General features: G+C 37.4%; 1 protein-coding gene across 1 annotated transcript in view; it reads right to left on the reverse strand.

The window, feature by feature from the left end:
• Window positions 1-10,360, reverse strand: part of LOC105465821 (phosphatidylinositol 3,4,5-trisphosphate 3-phosphatase TPTE2-like) — a 384,743-nt gene extending 374,383 nt beyond the window's left edge. Inside the window, 3 exon segments of the mRNA XM_071079934.1 lie at window positions 2,486-2,647; window positions 4,189-4,239; window positions 10,302-10,360. Of these exon segments, the coding sequence (XP_070936035.1) occupies window positions 2,486-2,647; window positions 4,189-4,239; window positions 10,302-10,360 (272 nt within the window).
• Window positions 10,361-19,170: the final 8,810 nt, after the last annotated feature.

Raw genomic sequence — 19,170 nt, forward strand, 5'->3', positions numbered from 1 at the left:
TTCCCCCCTGCAAGAAGAGCTAGGAATATTTAAAGAACACAAACTATTGACTCATCCACATTAAGAATTCTACTTTCATTAATTATTTAAAATGTATTTTCTAGAGTAGACTAAGAGAAAAATATAACATTCATGGGATGTTTTCAAACAATAAAGTTATATTCATCATTTGACACATATATATGATTAAAGCACCAACATGGCAATTCAAGTAGTTAATATTTTTGATTGGCTCATAGTTTAGTCTCTCTACTTAGAATAAGAGTAGTTTATATATCATAGTTACAGTGTTCTAACATTTTGCATTTTTCTGTGTACCTACTATCACCAGTGAGTTTTATATCTTAAGGTTGTTACTTACTGCTTATTAATGTCCTTGTCTTTCTGACTGAAGTACTCCCTTTAGCATTTCTTCTAGTACAGGTCTGGTGTTGATGAAATCCCTCAGCTTTTGTTTATGTGGAAAAGTCTTTATTTCTCCTTCACTTTGAAAGATATTTTCACCGGATACACTGTTTCAGGGTAAATGTTTTTTTCCTTCAGCACTTTCAATATGTCATGCCACTCTCTCCTGGCCTGAAATGTTTCTACTGAAGAGTCTGCTGCCAGATATATTATAGCTCCATTGTATATTATTGGTTTCTTTTCTCTTGCTGCTTTTAAGATCCTTTCTTTATCCTTGATCTTTGGGACTGTGATTATTAAATTCCTTGAGGTCATCTTCGAGTTACATCTGCTTGGTGTTTTATAACTTCCTGGTACTTGGGTATTTGTATCTTTCTGTGGGTTTGGGAAGTTCTGTTACTATCCCTTTGAATAAACTTTCTACACTTCCCATCTCTTTAAGGCCAATACCACTTTGATTTGTCCTTTTGAGGCTATTTTCTTGATCCTGTAGGCATGTGTCATTGTTTTTTATTCTTTCCTTTGTCTGCTCTATGTATTTTGAAATAGCCTGTCTTCAAGCTCATTAATTCTGTCTTCTGCTTGATCAATTCTGCTATTAAAAGGCTCTAATGCATTCCTTGGTGTGCCAATTACATTTTTTAGCTCCAGAATTTCTGCTTGATTCTTTTAAATTATTTCAATCTCTTTGTTAAACTTATCTAAATAGAATTATGAATTCCTTCTCTGTGTTGTCTTGAATTTCTCTGAGTTTCCTCAACACAGCTATTTTGATTTCTTTGTCTAAAAGGTCACATATCTCTGTTTCTACAGGATTGGACCCTGGTGTCTTATGTAGTTCATTTGGTGTGGTCATGTTTTCCTGGATAATGTTGATGTGAGCAGATGTTCTTTGGTGTCTGGGCATTGAAGAGTTAGGTATTTATTGTAGTTTTCACTGTATATTGTAGTTTTCACTGTCAGAGCTTGTTTGTACCCATCTTTTTTGGGAAGGCTTTCCAGATATTTGAAAGAACTTGGATATTGTGATCTAAGCTGTATCTGCTTTAGGGGACACCCCAAGCCTCCTAAACTCTGTGGTTCTTGCAGACTCACAGTGGTACTGCCTTAATGGTCTTGGACAAGATCCAGGACAATTCTCTGTGTTACCAAAAAAAGACTCTTGTTCTCTTTCCTTACTTTCTCCCAAACAAACAGAGTCTCTCTCTCTCTCTGTTCTGAGGCACCTAAAGCTTGGGGTTGAGTGACACGAGCACCCATGTGGCTACCACTACTGTGACTTCACTAGGTCAGACCTGAGGCCAGCACAGCACTGGGTCTTGCCCAAGACCTGCTGTAGCCACTCCTTAGCTATTGCATAAGTTTCCTGAAGGCCCTGGGGCTCTACAATCATCACATGGTAAAAACAGCCAGGCCTGTGTCCTTCCCTTCAGGATGGCAAGTTCTCCCAGCCTCTGGGTGGATCCAAAGGTGCTGCCTGGGAATCAGGGCCTAGATCAAAAACTTTTAAAGTCTACCTAGTGTTTTATTGTGCTATGGCTGAGCTGTCACTCAAACCACAAGATGCAGTCCCTCTCACTCTTTCCACCCCTCTCCAAAGGCAGAGGAGCATCAATCCATGGGCACCTCAAACACAGGCCATGGTGGGTACTGCCAGACTACCGCCAATGTTCTTATAAGGCCCAAAGGCTCTTAAGTCAGTTTGTGGTGAATGCTCCTGTTAATTATTTTAAAATGCTTCTTTTTTTTGTTTTTTGTTTGTTTGTTTGGTTGGTTTTTTGAGATGGAGTCTTGCCCTGTCACCCAGGCTAGAGTGCAATGGTGTGATCTCAGCTCAGTGCAACTTCTGCCTCCCAGGCTCAAACGATTTTCCTGCCTCAGCCTCCCAAGCAGCTGGGATTACAGGCACCCACCACCACACCCAGCTAATTTTTCCATTTTTAGTAGAGACGGGGTTTCACCATGTTGGCCAGGATTGTCTTGAACTCCTGACCTTGGGGTCCTCCCACCTCAGCCTCCCACAGTGCTTCTTATAAAAGTACAAAACAGCATAATGCATTATAAAAATAATCAAACTTACCCTTCGACAAATACTCGAAGAAGAACATCCATGAGAAAAAATAAGGCAATAGCTAGAGAAATAGAACGATGCACCAAAGGAATATAAAGTTTGCTATCATTGAAAATTAGGTCGGCAAGGAGGAGAGTGACATGCAGTAAGACCAGGAAAACTCCAAATATTCTAAAATAAATAAATAAATACAAAGATAAAGGGGCTTTTGTCCCTCTAGCTATACTGTATTTAGGCCACTGATCAGGTACCAAAATGTTATTATTTAGTATTAAGCCGCCCAGTGTCAGGAAAAACTGTAATGCCTTAGAATCTCAGAAAGTCACTGTTTTCACCCAATAGAAGCAGTTCTTAATAAACAAAATTCTCACCAAACCACTTCACAAGATATTATCATGCCCTTTTATAGTAGAAACATCAGACCAACACCTCAAGAGAGAAAAGTAAAACTGAATTAAAATCACCTGTGTCTGTTTGGAAACTCTTCTTAAAATTTGAGAATTTTATAAGAAATTTATACCAATTTCTCATAAAAAATAAACCCTCAATCTGGATAATTCTAAAGAATTTATTAATAAACACCAAATGAAAGCATGAGTAACATATGCTCATAAAAGACCAAGATTTTTCATCAGTGACATTTTCAACAAGTACATGATTCCATATTTATGGGTGCTTCTAGCATAGTGATGGGCACGTGAGTCTTGAACTCTAAAGTACCTCCTGCCACTTGCTGTTACATATTCTAAATACATTCTCCATAAATTGATTAGACTATTTGCCTAATCCATGAAGATGAATTAGTCTTCGAAGTACTTTTTTAAAAACTTGCAGCTCAAATTAAAATAGTATTAATTCAAAAGGAAACAATTATATTGCATAAATCTATATCATAGTATGAAATCTCACTCTTATGTAGAGAAGAGTCTAAGTAAATTATTTCCAGAATTAAAGAGTAAGTCTAGATGTATACGGTACTTAATAAAACACTTAACTTATAGAATTTTAACATTTAATTTTCATTAATGTTACTTTTGCAGATGGAAGAAAAACAATATTAATATGTTACTATTAATCTTAGGCAAAAGCCATTTATTTGCAAGTCTTAATGTCCAGCTTAAACCAGAATTCCATGATAAATTAGATTACATTAGAAGGGGCACATGGCTACTCAGCAACTGATGGAAGGTGGAAATGCTTTTTTGTTTTTTTATTTCAGTCTTTCTCATTGAAGTATTAAGTCATATATATATATATATATGACATATATATATATGACATATATATATATATATGACATATATATATATGACATATATATATATATGACATATATATATATGACATATATATATATATATATATATTTTTTTTTTTTTTTTTAAGATGGAGTATTGCTCTGTTGCCCAGCCGGCAGTGCAATGGTGCAATTTCAGCTCACTGCAACCTGTGCCTTCTAGGTTCAAGCGATTCTTCTGCCTCAGCCTCCTGAGTAGCTGGGATTACAGGCACCCGCCATTATGCTCAGTTAATTATTGTATTTTTAGTAGAGATGGGGTTTCACCATGTTAGCCAGGCTGGTCTTGAACTCCTGACTTCAGGTGATCTGCCCGCCTCAGCCTCCCAGAGTGCTGGGATTACAGGCGTGAGCCACCACGCCAAGCCAAGTCTCAAATATATTTAACACATGGTGTTTTCTATGTCCCACATACCCAAATGCAAAGGATGATACAATTGAATGCACAATTTTCTTAATCTTGCTGCTGCAAAAAGAAGTAAAAATAAAATTAATCAGATTTCTTCTAACATATATGGTAAATTTAACCAAAAAACAAAGGCCTTTATAAATACAATTTAAAAGAAAATTATTCAGAAGTTGTATAACAAAATGCTTTTTACTAATCGCTAAAATTTCATTCTTTCTGCTCCATGAGTATTTCACTTTGCTATCCAGAATATATGCGAATAAGACAGTAAACTTTGGATGTTTAGTAACATTTCCATTGCATGCAAAGCCCCAACCCCAACTTTATGGCAATACTAAACTTAAACTTGTGGTCATCTACTCAGGGAGTATAGCATGAAGACAGAAAAGGGTGGTAGAAGACAACCGTATTTTAGTGCCAGCCTGGGCAAGTCATCAAACTTTGGCCAGATCTCAGTTTCCACCACAATAAAATAAGGTATTTCAGGAATGAGCATAGGGAGTAAATGATGCTTTTGTCATCTCTTCAAACGAGACACCTAGTAAACAGACACATTAGCAAGAGTCACATTTGAGGTTGCAAATGAACTTCAGAGGTAAGACATTTTAGTAAGATATACTGCAAAGGAGAAACACCCGAAAGACTGGGCTCCTTCCATTAATCAAAGGAAGGAGAACCTGTTTGATGGAGCCTCCAATAATGCCTCATTTTACCTTATGGCTGGAGACAAGGTAGCTGATGAGGAACAATTGTTTTGTCCTACTGAAGCCTCGTGTGTTGGAGGCTCTTTAGAAGGAGAAGCCTCCAACACAGGAGGCTTCAGTAGAAGTCTTCAGAAAGTTTCTGTCATACTGAAGCCTCCAACACAAGACTTAAGTTCCACCCTGAGAACCATGAATCCTAAGACAATGCTCACAGCCTGTGCCTAAGACTGGAGAACAAAGAGGGCAGATACTGAGCAGAACTGGGGCACTGCCAAAATTGGCCTTTGACATGAACAGACATTTCTCAAAAGAAGACATACATGTGGCCAACAAGCATATGAAGAAAAGCTCAACATCACAGATTAGAGAAATGCACATTGAAACCACAATGAGATACCATTTCACACCAGTCAGAATGCCTATTACTAAAGAGTCAGAAAATAACAGATGCTGGCAAGGTTGCAGAGAAAAGGGAACACTTATACATTGTTGGTGGGAGTGTAAATTAGTTCAACCATCATAAAAAGCAGTATGGCAATACCTTGAAGAGCTAAAAGCAGAACTACTATTTGACTGAGCAATCCCATTACTGAGCATATACCCAGAGGAATATAAATCATTCTACTATAAAGATACATGCATATGAATGTTCACTGCAGCACTATTTACAATAGCAAAAACATGGAATCAACCTAGGTAACCATCAATGACAGACTGGATAAAGAAAATGTGGTACATATATACCATGGAATACTATGCAGCCATAATAAAAGAATGAGATCATGTCTTTTGTGGGAACATGGATGGAGCTGGAGGCTATTATCCTTAGCAAACCAGTGCAGAAACAGAAAACCAAATACTGAATGTCGTCACCTATCAGTGGTAGCTAAATCATAAGGACTTATGAACACAAAGAAAGAAACAGACACTGGGGTCTACTTACGTGGGGAGGGTAGGAGGAGAGGGAGGAGCAGAGAAGATAACTATTTGGGTACTGAGCTTAACACCTGGATGATGAAATAATATGTGGAAAAAAAAAAACACCTCCCTGACATATGTTTACCTATGTAACAAACCTCTCATGTACCTCCAAACCTAAAATAAAAGTTAAAAAAAAAAAAACTGGCCTTTGCTGAATGATATTACGTTAACCTGAGATAAAGGAAATCCCCAATCCTTCTAATTTTCCCCTCTCCACCTGGACCCACCACCTCTGCCCAGGCTTGGAGAATTAAGGCTGATGTAGATGGAGAATCAATTGGCCAAAAGAGGTGAATTCTCTCCTCAAGTTGCCATTCTCTTACTATAAGACCCTCTGATCCCACACAGTCTACTGGATCTCTGGGTATCAAGGAAATATAAATCTGAACTCACTTGACAATGTCACCATACAGAACCAAGCCTGACAGATTACGAAGGCATGAAGGAGTGGCTTGGGTGGCTTTAGCCCCTTAATCTGTTTCAGTGTCCACTGAAACTATATCAAATAAATATACAGTTGAGACTTTTTTGGTTTAAAAAAGTGTGCTATGTAAATGCAGTTTCAAGCAGTTATGTGCAGAGTTTGCAGGGAAATAACTATGACCCAATAAATCCATATCCAGGAAAAGTACTTTTCACACTTGGGAGCAATAGACAGACACTCCAACATGCAGCAACTCGAAGCATAGCCTCCATGTACCTTTCCTAAAAACAATTACTCAACGGGCTTGAGTCAGCTGAGCAATGAATCAAAATGAAGAACATAGAAATAAGGAAGATGACTTACTGAGAAAAGATGGTACATAATATAAACTCAGAATTAGGTAAGTCTAAATAATAATTGTTAATGTAGCATAAAAACGTAGCAGGTGAAAATGTAAATAAATGATTCTAAAAGTAAAGATAAATCATATAAAATCACGAATAATAGTATTGATTTGAATTTTTAGGCATTCTTACACTAGGATTCAAGGTGTGGAAGAAGATAGAAGTAAAGGCAGGTTGCATTTCTTATCTTTCACAGGTACAAGTCCAGTTTTATTCTCGATATTGATGGAGAAAAGTGATATAATTATATTCTCTATATGTTTAAATATAAACTTTGATAGACTAGAAATGGGCTTCTGACTTGCATACAAATAAAAAATGCAGGAGATAAAAACAAATCAATAGCAAAAAATATAGACCAATTTAAAAAGAAAATATCAAAGTATTTTTAAAAAGAAAAAGATGATAAATAAAACCAAACATACCAGAAATCATAAATACAAACATATTACTCTCATATTGCATATTGAGAAATACTCTCAGATAACTTTGAAATTAAAGGCATTACATGCTATACACGAGAGACAAAAACTAAATTTAAATGACAATTTAAAAATAAAGAGTGGCCAGGCGCAGTGGCTCACATCTGTAATCCCAGCACTCTGGGCGGCCGAGGTGGGCAGATCGCGAGGTCGAGATTGAGACCATCCTAGCCAACATGGTGAAACCCCATCTCTACTAAAAATACAAAAAATTAGCTGGGCATGGTGGTGCGTGCCTGTAGTCCCAGCTACTCAGGAGGCTGAGGCAGGAGAATCTCTTGAACCCCGGAGGCAGAGGTTGCAGTGAGCTGAGATGGCGCCACTGCACTCCAGCCTGATGACAGAGCAAGACTCTGGCTCAGAAGAAAAGAAAAAGAGAGAGAGAGAGACAGACAGAAAAAGATATGCGATACTAAACCTTAAAACACTAAAAGTTCCAATATCAATATCAAAGTTGAATTAAAAGCACAAATATTAACTATGAACATGATTTATTTTTTATCAATAGAAGGTGGGAGATACATGACACTAACCAGACCATGTTTAATGAAGTGGGATTTGTATTGGAGGCAGGTGCTGTCTCTCCCACTGGACACATTTTTCTCTGGTACAGACTCTAGGGGAAGGGAGATGGCCATGATGCAAAGCACTAAAAACACTGTAGTGACTCTGGTCTTCCTGCTCACTCTAGATCACTAAAACACAGTAAAGACAACACAGGGGGATGACATTTTCATGCTGAGAAAACTATGAGTCACTTAGGAGAAAGGTAAATTTCTACACTTTATACCTTAAGACAAAGAAAATTCAGGGCAGATATTTTATACAAATGAAGAAAATACATTCAAAACAGAAATTTTGGTGAATACATTTAAAATCTTGGGGTAAGAAGGACTTTCTGAGAATAACATTAAAGACAAAATCACAAAGAAAAGTACAGATACATTTGATTAGATGAAGATTAAATACTTTATATAGTGAAAAGCAAGACAACCTGGGAGAAATTACTTATATTACATAAAATAGAAAAAGGATCAATAGATTTAACTTTTCAGTCCAAAGACAGAAAAACACCCCAATTTTAACTGGGCAAAAGTAGTTTGCAAATGATGAAATATTAACTTAGAAAGGGTAAATGAAGGTGTGTCAAAGAATGTGCATTAGAAAAAATATATTTACTGATATCAAAGAAATCAATGATGGTTAGTGCTAAGTGTGGGAAGGGAGAAATGTACACTTGCATCTTGATGTTAAAGCACATATCAATATCCATAGCGTCACAATCATTCCCTTTGACACAGAATTTCCACTTCTGAGAATTTATAACAAGCAAATAACCAACAATATACGGAGATTTAGCCTCAAATATATTCATTTTTTGTAACACTTAAAAACTTGTAAAAAAACTTAATTGTTCAGCAATATCTGACTATTAAATGAATTATAGCACATCTACACCATGAAATATTTCATGGTATATTACTTTGTAAATATAACAGTTTGTAAAACAACTGTTACAAATAATGTTGTAAGTGCACATGAATATATATTAACAAAAAATATAGTCATGATGTCATGAAGTAATAAGGTTATTTACAAAAGAATAATAATAAGTATGGTCTCATATCTGTAAACAAAAAAAGTATATGCTTAAAGAACTTAGAAGTGCATGCATCCAAGTTTAAGAAGGACTATACGTGGGTAGATTTGTTGATTGTATTTTCTGATTTTCCTTTAATGAACTCTTATGTTATTTTCAGTTTTTAGAATAAAACCTATTCACAAAGCTACAGAGTTTTCAAAGTATTTTTGTGTGTTATTTTAGTTTTATTACTAATTTTTTACAATACAATATCCAATACATAGATAGCATCATAACCAGTTTACATTTGAATAATCTGAAAGTTAAAAAGGTTTAGTGACTTGCTGAGTATCAGGTGAATGAATATATGATGTCAAAGCCAAGCACTGATTCCAGCTTTTACTATAAATCCAAGATCATCCCCCTGGTATGAAACACCAGCGTTTCTCACAGGGACTACTGCAAATTCCTCCTATATCTATGTAATGAGAATTTGTAATTTAAAAATAAAATAAAATGAAATCCTGCTTTATTTTGTTTGGAGTGGGGAAAGAAGGAAATGCTTGCCTTGCTTAATCTGTCTAATTTTGCTTCATCCCTGGGCAGCTCCATTACAGAAAACGTATAGATGATTTGCAGACACACAGTTTAATTCAGTGGCAAATTCAGGGTAATTTGAAGAACTATTTGTATTTGCCCCCTTTGTTTCCAATCTTTGTTTAGACAGACACCAACCACTTACAACCATGGTGAGTTAACTTCCTCTATGGCGGGACTTGGTCTCCAACATTGACACAAGCTGGCAAATGGTTATACAACTGGGCAAGAAAGAAGCAGAAGAAAAATTTCCTGAATATGTCTGCAGTTCAGACACAAGCCAGTTTAAGAATGTATTGTTTCATTACAGTGAGTACATGATAAAATGCCTTCAGGTCAGTGCAACAGGAAGTACTCTAGTGAGATTAGAAACAAATAAGAATAAAATCCCAATGAGCATAAAGAGGCCTTTTTTTTTTTTTTTTTTTTTTTTGAGACGGAGTCTTGCTCTGTCGCCCAGGCTGGAGTGCAGTGGCCAGATCTCAGCTCACTGCAAGCTCCGAATAAAGAGGTCTTTAGTCAGCAAAACATGTTTGCTTTTGCTATCAATACCATTTGCTCATAGGCAAAATCTACAAAATTGGAAATCACACAATATCCGGTAAAAATGAGAAATGTTCACTAGTGATGAGTTAAGTAGCATTCTGCATTCCTGTTTTTTTTTTTTTTAAAAGAAAACTTTTAATGGAATTAATTTCTTCTAAGAATACTTTTTACATTTTCAAGCTAGAAGAACATTTATTTCTGAATGGATGGAATTTTTTTTTCAAAATAATACTTGTCTAATAATTCAACTGGAGTAAATACGGTGTATGCTCCCACCCATACATTTTGATATCTTTCCATAGTTTCCCTTTTTTCTTCTTGCCTCAGCATAAGCTCTGTTTAACTAAAGATAAGAGATCCATCAATGGCTCCCTCCTTTCAAACTTCAAACTGACTTACTCATATGAAGCAACACTTTCAGCATCTTCAACTTCAAACTTGGAAAGTCGTTCTAACATACTTTATCTACCAAAAAAAAAAAAAATGCAAAAATATATCATTAGATATTTGCTACACAAAATAGTGATGAAAAATATATTTGAATAACAAGAATCCCATGAATCTAAAGGATATAGTAAACATGACTTAGCTCACTGGAAGACTTAATATTTAAGAAAGAAAATTACAATCATTAACCAGAAACTCTTTCTTCATGGATACTCCCAACACTGAATTTTGCATATTTTTGTCTTCTTTGCTCTATCTCTTTCTATATATATGTATATAAAGATATATAAAAGAATATGTATACAGATGTATAATATATAAATAATATGTGTATAGACATATCTCAAAGACATTGTGGGTTTCATTCCAGACCACTGCAATAAAGCAAAAACTGCATTAAGCAACTCACACAAATGTTTTGGTTTCCCTGTGCATATGAAAGTTATATTTACCCTACACTGTAGCCTGTTAAGTTTGCAATGGCATTATGTTAAAAAAATTATGCACATAACTTAATTAAAGACTACATTATTGGTTAAAAAAATGCTAATGATAACCTGAGCCTTTAGCAAGTCCTAGTCTTTTTGCTGGTGGAGGGCATTGTTGCCTCCATGTTGATGGCTGCTGACTGATCAGAGTGGTGGTTGCCAATGGTTGGGGTGGCTGAGGCAATTTCTTAAAATAGGACAACAATGAAGTTTGCTGTAGCAAATGACTCTTCCTTTCACAAGTGAGAATTAAGTGGTGAAGCCATCAGGTCCTGGACTTTGTTGAAAGCCTTTTTATTACTGGTTCAATCTCATTACTTGTTTATGGTCTGTTCAGGTTTTCTATTTCTTCTTGGTTTAGTCTTGGTAGGTCGTATGGGTCAAGGATTTTGTCCATTTCCTCTAGGTTTTCAAATTTATTGTAGAGTTGCTCATAATAGTCTCTAATAATTATTTTTATTTCTGTCATGTCTGTTATGAAGTCTCTTTTTCGGTTTCTGAATTTACTTATTTGTGTCTTCTCTTTTTCTTAATTAGTCTAGCTAATGGTTTGTTGATTTTTTAAACCTGCTTTTTGTTAACCTTTTGTAATTTTTGCCTCAAATTTGTTTATTTCTGTTTGGTCTTCATTATTTATTTCTTTTTAATAATTTGGGCTTTGGTTTGTTCTTACTATTCTAGTTTCTTAAGGTAGAATTGTTCAGTAGTTTATTTGAAAGTTTTCTAGTGTTTTTGATCCAGACATTTACTGCTAAAAACATACTTCTTAATAACTGCTTTTGCTGTGTCCCCTAGTTTTGGTATGTTGTGTTTCTAGTTATATTTGTTTCAAGGAATTTTTAAATTTCATTCTTAATTTCTTTCTTCACTCATTGTAACTCAAGGGCATGTTGTTTAATTTCCATATGTCTGTATAGTTTTTAATGTTCCTCTTGCTATGAATGTCTAGTTTTATTCCATTGTGGCAAGATAAGACACCTGACATAATTTCAATTTTTAAAAATTTGCTGAGACTTGTTTTGTAGCCTAACATACGGTCTATCTTGGATAATGTTTCATGTGCTGATGAAAAGAATGTGTATTCTGCAGCTGTTAGGTGAGATGTTCTGTAAATGTTTGTTATGTCCATTTGGTCTATGGTGGAGTTTAAGTCTGATGTTTCTTTGTTGATTTTCTGTCTAGATGATTTGTCCAGTGCTAAGAGTGAGATACCGAAGTGCCCAACTCTTATTGTAACTGGGTCTATCTCCCTCTTTAGATCTAGATATTCGCTTTATATGTCTAGGTGCTCTGGTGTTTGAGTGCGTACATATTTACAATTACACACAAATTACAATTATGTTATATTTCTTGTGGAATGGAACCCTTTATTATTATATAATAATCTTGTTTGTCACTTTTTATGGTTTTTAACTTGAAGTCTGTTTTGTCTTATACAAGTATAGCTGTTTCTGCTCACTTTTGGCTCTCATTTGCATGGAATATCTTTTTCCTTCCCTTCATTATCAGTCTATTTGTTTCTTTACAGGTAAGGTGAGTTTATTTTAGATAAAATATAGTTGGGTCTTATTTTTTAATCCACTCAGCAAGTCTCTATCCTTCATGGTGTATTTAATCTATTGATATTCAAAGTTATTATTGGTAGGTGAGGAGTTACTTCTGACGTTTTATTGTTTTCTGGTTGTTTTGTATATGTTTTCTTCCTTTCTTCCTCTCTGTTTACTTTTGAAGTTGGGTAGTTTTCTGTAGTGATAAGGTTTCATTCCTTTCTCTTTCTCCTTTATGTATTGACTCTAACAGTGACTTAAAGTTTTGCATGTTTTTATGATAGTGGTTATCATCTTTTTACTTCCAGATGTAAGACTCCCTTGGGCATTTCTTGTAAGGCTGGTCTAGTAGTGATGAATTATCTTTGTTTTTGTTTATCTATGACAGATGTCTTCTTCATTTGTAAAGGATAGCTGTGCTGGGTATAATATTCTTGGCTGAAAGATTTTTTTCTTTCAGGACTTCAAATATATCATCCCATTCTCTTCTAGCCTAAGGTTTCTGCTGAGAAATCAGCTGTTAGTCTAACGGGGATTCCATTATAAGTGTCTTACTTCTCTCTTGCTATTTTTAAAAATCTTTGTCTTTGATTTTTCACAATTTGATTATAATGTCTGGGTTGAATGTATTTGGGGTTCTTTGATCTTCCTGAAACTAGATGTCTAGCTCTCTTTCAAGAGTTAGGAATTTTATGCTCTTATTTTATTAAATATGCTTTCCTCACATTTTCTCTTCACTTTTCCTTCTGGAATGCCCATAATATGAATATTTGATCAAATTAATGGTGTCCCATAAATCCTGTAGGCTTTTTTCATTCTTTTTTATTCTTTTTTGCCTGCCTGTGTTATTTCAAAGGACTTGTCTTCAAATTCAGAAATCATTTGTTCTGCTTGTTCTTGTCTGTAAAGCCATTGATTGTATTTTTTCATTTCATCCCTTGAACTGTTTAGCTCTTAGGGCTTCTGTTGGTTCTTTTTAGGGTATCTGTATCTTTACTGAATTTCTCTTTCAAATCCTGTTTTCCTGATTTCATTGACTGGTCTATCTGTATTACCTTATATCTCACTGAGTTTCCTTAAGATTATTCTTTTTTCTGTCATTTCATATGTGTATGATTGGGGTCTATTACTGGATAATTATTATTTCCCTTTGTAGGTGACATGTTTGCTTGCATTTCATGGTTGGTGTGTTTCTGTGTTGATTTCTACGCATATGGTGAAAAAGTCACCTTTTCCAATTTTATGGAGTAGGTTTACTTGTATGAATTTATTTGTATGAATGGGTCTTGGATGTCAGTTCATTGGGGTATATTGGCCTTGGTTCTACACTTACTTGGATGCAGTAAGTGTAGTCTCCACGTAGTTTATTCAGCTGTGATCCACACTAGTAACATTTGCAAGTTACTCAGTGGCCTAGGCTAAGGAAGTTTGTGGTGATGGTGGTGCAGCTTTGCCAAGGGTGGGCTCACTGGGCTGTTTCTTAGGGTAGAGGTGTGTGCAGGCATACAGTGGGTCAGAAAACTTGGAGTATGGCTTTATGTGGCTGACCATGGTGCTGTCACTCTAGCCAGGAGCATGGGGATGCAGTTGCTCAACCAGGGCATGCCAGCCAGATGTGCCTTGCAGGACAGTTTCTCAGGCCCAGGATGCAGGCACACAGCTGTTTGCCTGGCCTGGAAGCGTGCACTCCCAGAGTGGCCTGAAGGGCTGTTTCTCATACCTGGTATGTGGGTACACAGCTGTTCATCTGGCCTGGGGCCAGTCTGCTGGGGGAAACTCATGGGCCAAATATATAGCTGCATGGCTGCTAAGCTGGACTGAATGTATCTTTGCCATGGCTGACCAAGAGGGGGTGTTTCTCAGGCCTGGGATACAGTCAAATGACTTCTCAGCTGTCCTGGATGTGTGTCTGCTGGGGGTAGTCCATAGGACTATTCTAGCTCAGGATGTGGGCACACTGCTGCTCAGCTGGCCTGTGTGGTGCCTGCCAGGGGAAGCCCAGGGGACTGCTTCGATGACCCAGGATGTGGGCACGAGGCTGCTTGGCTGGCCTAGGGGCATGTCTTCTGGGAGTAGCCCATGGGGCTCTTTCTCAGGTCCAGGACATGGGCATTCATGGCTGATTGGCTGGTCTGGAGGTGCATCTGCCAGGAATGGCTACAGGACTATTTCTCAGGCTCAGGAAAGGTTGCACAGCTGCTTAGTTGGCCTGGGAGTGTTTCGGTGGGGTGTGGCCTACAGGGATGTTCCTCACCTGGGACATAGGTGTGTGGCTGCTTAGTTGGCCTGAGGGTATGTTGGCCAGAGTAAGCTCCCAGGGTTGTTTCTCGGCCCTGAGACTTGGGCATACACAGCTGCTTGTCTCTCAGGTCTGAGACACGGGTGCAAGGCCCACTCAGTGGTGTGCCTGCTGGGGGCAGCCTGTGGGACTGCTCCTCAGGCCCTTATTAAAGGCAGAGGGCTCCTGGGCAGGCCAGGAGCATGTCTGTGGTGGATGGGGCCTGCAGGGCTGTTTCTCAGGTCCTGAGCATGGGCTCATAGTCACTCTGTTGACCTGGGGGTGTATCAGCTGCTCAGAGGCTTAGGGGCCTCTCCCACTTGGGAGAGGGCAGCTAGTGGTTTGGCTGGCTTAAGAGCGAGTTTACCCTGGATGGGACTGCAGATTATTCCTCTGTCTGGAAGTGTGGTGGTGGGGGTTGATTTCCCTGCTCTGCAGTACTTGAGTTACAGCCAATCCTGGGACCAAGCTCCACACAGCTGGGATTGTGGCTTTAACCCACCCATGTGGGCTTGGTGTACTGAAGTTAAAGCTCCAGTGGTGGAGAGGCACAGTGGCTACTGGCCCCCAGAGGAGGGCACACTCCAGAGATGACTCTGGTCTCAAGATGGTGCTGTGCTGCTGCAGCTTAGGTCTCTGGGGGTGGGAAGTCTTCAGCTTGTACTCCTAGTTCAGGACATGCAGTTGCGTAAATTCTTGGCAGTACTCCACATTGGCCTCAGGGCTTGCAAAGACTGTGAGATTCTCCTGTTGTAAAGACTTTGTGTTAGTGATGGCGGTGGGGCTGGTGGGGATCTTTTGCTAACCTTCACCCTGCAATGAGAAGTCCCTCCTCTCTCTGGGCTGATTCAATCCAGATGGGGGAGAAGGGGCTGCAGAGGCTGAGTGTTTCCATGCTGTGGGGACTTCCAGTCACCACAGGTGTGTCTCCACTCTAGGACTATCCCTTTGATACTCTAATCAAATCTTAGATGTGTATTTGTTGCCTTGGTTCTTTCTTGTAGGGGAGACAAGCACCAGGCATCTCTAGTCACCCATCTTGCTTGATTTAGCATAATTCATAGGGCCCTAGGATTTTCAGAATAGTCAATGATTGTTGGCTTCAACTTAAAGCCACCAGCTTCATTAGCCACTAACAAGAGAATTGGTCTGTGCTTTGAAGCTTTGAAACCGTGCGTTGACTTCTCCTCTCTAAATACTAAAGTCCTAGATGGCATCTTCTTCCAATAAAAGGCTATCTTGTCTACACTGAAAATCTGTTGGTTAGTGTGGCCACCTTCATCAATTATCTCAGCTAGATCTTCTGGATAACTTGCTGCTGCTTCTGCATTGGCACTTGCTGTTTACCTTGTACTTTTATGTTGTGGAGATGGCTTATTTCCTTAAACCTCATGAACCAACCTTTTAGCTTCAAGCTTTTCTTCTGCAGCTTCCTTACCTCTCCCAGCCTTCATTGAATCAAAGAGAGTGAGGGCCTTGTCCTGGATTAGGCTTTGGCTTAAGGGAATGCTGTGGCTGGTTTGATCGTTTATCCAGACCACTAAAACATTCTCCATATTAGCTATCAGACTATTTTGCTTTCTCATCATTTGTATGTTCACTGGAGTAGCAGTCTTAATTTTCTTCAAGAAATTTTTTGGCTTTTTCATTTTGTTTTGTTTTTGTTTTACATTCACAACTTGGCTGAACTGGTGCAAGAAGTCTAGCCTTCCTCACAATCATTTCTAGCTTTTGGTTTAAAGTGAGAGACATGTGATTCTTCCTTTCACTAGGACACTTAGAGACCATCATAGGCTTACTAAATGGCCTACTTTCAATATTGTTGTGTCTCAGGGAATAGGGAGGCCCAAGGAGAAGGAGAGAGATGGGGGAATGGCTAGTCAGTGGAGTAGTCAGAACCAACATATCATTGATTAGGCTTGTCGTCTTAATATGGGCGTGGTTCGTGTTGCCCCAAAACAATTACAATAGTAACATCAAAGATCACTGATCAGAGATCACCATAACAGATATGATAATAAAAAGTTTAGAATATTGCAAGAATTATTAAAATGTGACAGAGACACAAAGTGAGAACATGCTGTTGGAAAAATAAAACCAGGAGACTTGCTCAATGCAGGGCTGCTACAAACCTTCAGTTTATAAAATAGTAATATCTGAGGGGCAATAAAGTAAAGCACAATAAAACAAGATATATATGCATACACACACATATATGTATATATAACCTATATATGTATACATATACATATATAGGCTAAAGGATATAAACATATGCTTTCATATATATACACATGCTTATATATATTAAATTATATATGACTACTGATGTTATTAATTTGGGTCAGTGCTAAAGAATATATCTATATATAGATATATACACACACATTTAAATATGCACATATATAGACATATGTATAGCGCTATGTGTATCTACATACACACAAATACATATTTATATACCTATATATACTACATATATAGCTAAAAGATATATCTGTATATATATACACACACACACATATATACGTGTGCATTGTGTGTGTGTGTGTAGATAGATCCTTTAGCAGTGACCCAAATTAATAACCTCAGTAGTTTTCAATGACACCACCATTGAAAGGCGAGTTATATCAAAGATATATCGAAGTAGTGAAAGACTACTGATGTCATTTTATCCGGGCCAGTGCTAAGGATTAAAAATGTACAGGTCAGGTCAAGTGACTTCAGAGACATACTTTTCTGGTTGAAGTTATGTACTATCACACTACATTTATAAACTGGTTGAACTCTGAAAATGTATATGTCAATGATTTGGAGTCTACTATTAATATATCATTTTTTCCTAGAAGAAAACCTTACATTATGTAAAGGTGCTCTTGGGCCTTAACAGTCTAATGAATCACAGCTTAAGTGCAGTTCTTTATTACTTCATTTGTGAGTGAATTTTACCAGTCTCAATATATCCCTCTCTTCTTTCTCTCCATATTTTGAAATCTCACCCATCATTGATGACTACCACACATTACTCTTTTTAATTCAATGGGGTAGTAGCTAAGGGATTAAAAATGCACATAGCAAGACTCCACATGTTATCCTAGACTTAATTTTCTGATACAAATTAGTGATAATTATTCTATAATTTATAATCTAGTTACCCTGAAATATTGACATTAATCAGTTATTTATTTGAAACCTGGTATTTAATTTTTCTCTGGAAATGAAGTTTTAGATGTTTGTAATGAAATTTTTCAGCCTGTGAAAAAAACTTAATGAAACAAGTTTATTTACATTTCTTCACTCCTAAACGTAATCCCCAAGTTACTGTTTCTGGCAAAATTTACATTAATTCAACTTCAGTTTGTAAATACCCACCTTGCTTGTCCTTGTAATTTTCTGCCTTTTCACATTCAAATACCACCAGTAACTCTTCACCAATCATGGATGTCTTTCCTGCCCCTCAGAAAGGGCTAAGTAACTACAGACCCAAGGCAGGGCCTCCATACAATCTGATGGTGGGTTTATCTTTGGGGCAGTAGCCTCCTGTGGTAACAGACAGAGAGACCAGGGGTCTATTAGCTTTGTTCTTTTCTGTTGAGAGCTCCTCAGCTACCTGTCCACTGTTACCTCCTCCTTGCTCCAAATAGGACTGTTGCCTCTTTTGGCTTACTCTAGTAGAGTGTCATACAACACACACATTCTCATATTTTCCTAAGGTTTCAGGGTGCTGGTAAATAAGCAGTGGAATAGGAATGGAATAGGAATAAGAAGCATTCCTCTTCAGACCTATTCCTCTTTTATCCAACTAGATCAAAGAAAGAAAGGTAACTACAGACACTACAGTAATAAGACTTTAGAAAACAGTGCCTAAAACACCTGTATTGTTATGGATACTCCAGACCATGAACTTCCCAAATCTGAATCTCCCTTTTCTACATGTATGCTTTTGTGTGTGTCTATGTGTGTATTTACATATATGTTTACATCTAGCTTTTTATTTACTTAAACCTCAAATTTTGTTGAAAGTCCCTTCATGTGTTACCTGTTGTCATTTCACTGAAGGCAGTGCTGATGGAGCAAAAAGGTACATAGACATATAGTGAATTTCTCTTTTTTGACACTATTAGCAAATACATTTTTTGTACCAAAAGAAGTAGATTTTCTATAAATATGAAGTACGTACATATATAATAAGTGAGGGTATGCAAATACTACCACATAAGCCCAGTAAGTAAAGTCCAACAATTAACAAAGACTCATTTATCAATGGTCAATTCATCCGAGATTAAACTATATATAAATTAAACCTATGTACATATTAGAAATACATTTTAGCCAGGTGCGGTGGCTCATGACTGTAATCCCAGCACTTTGGGAGGCCGAGGCGGGCAGATCATGAGGTCAGGAGTTCAAGACCAGCCTGGCCAATATAGTGAAACCCTGCTCCTACGAAAAATACAAAAAATTAGTCAGACATGGTGGCACGTGACTGCAGTCCCAGCTACTCAGGA

Source organism: Macaca nemestrina, chromosome 15 (genome assembly GCF_043159975.1).
Source record: "Macaca nemestrina isolate mMacNem1 chromosome 15, mMacNem.hap1, whole genome shotgun sequence".
In the NCBI taxonomy this organism is placed as follows: Eukaryota; Metazoa; Chordata; class Mammalia; order Primates; family Cercopithecidae; genus Macaca; species Macaca nemestrina.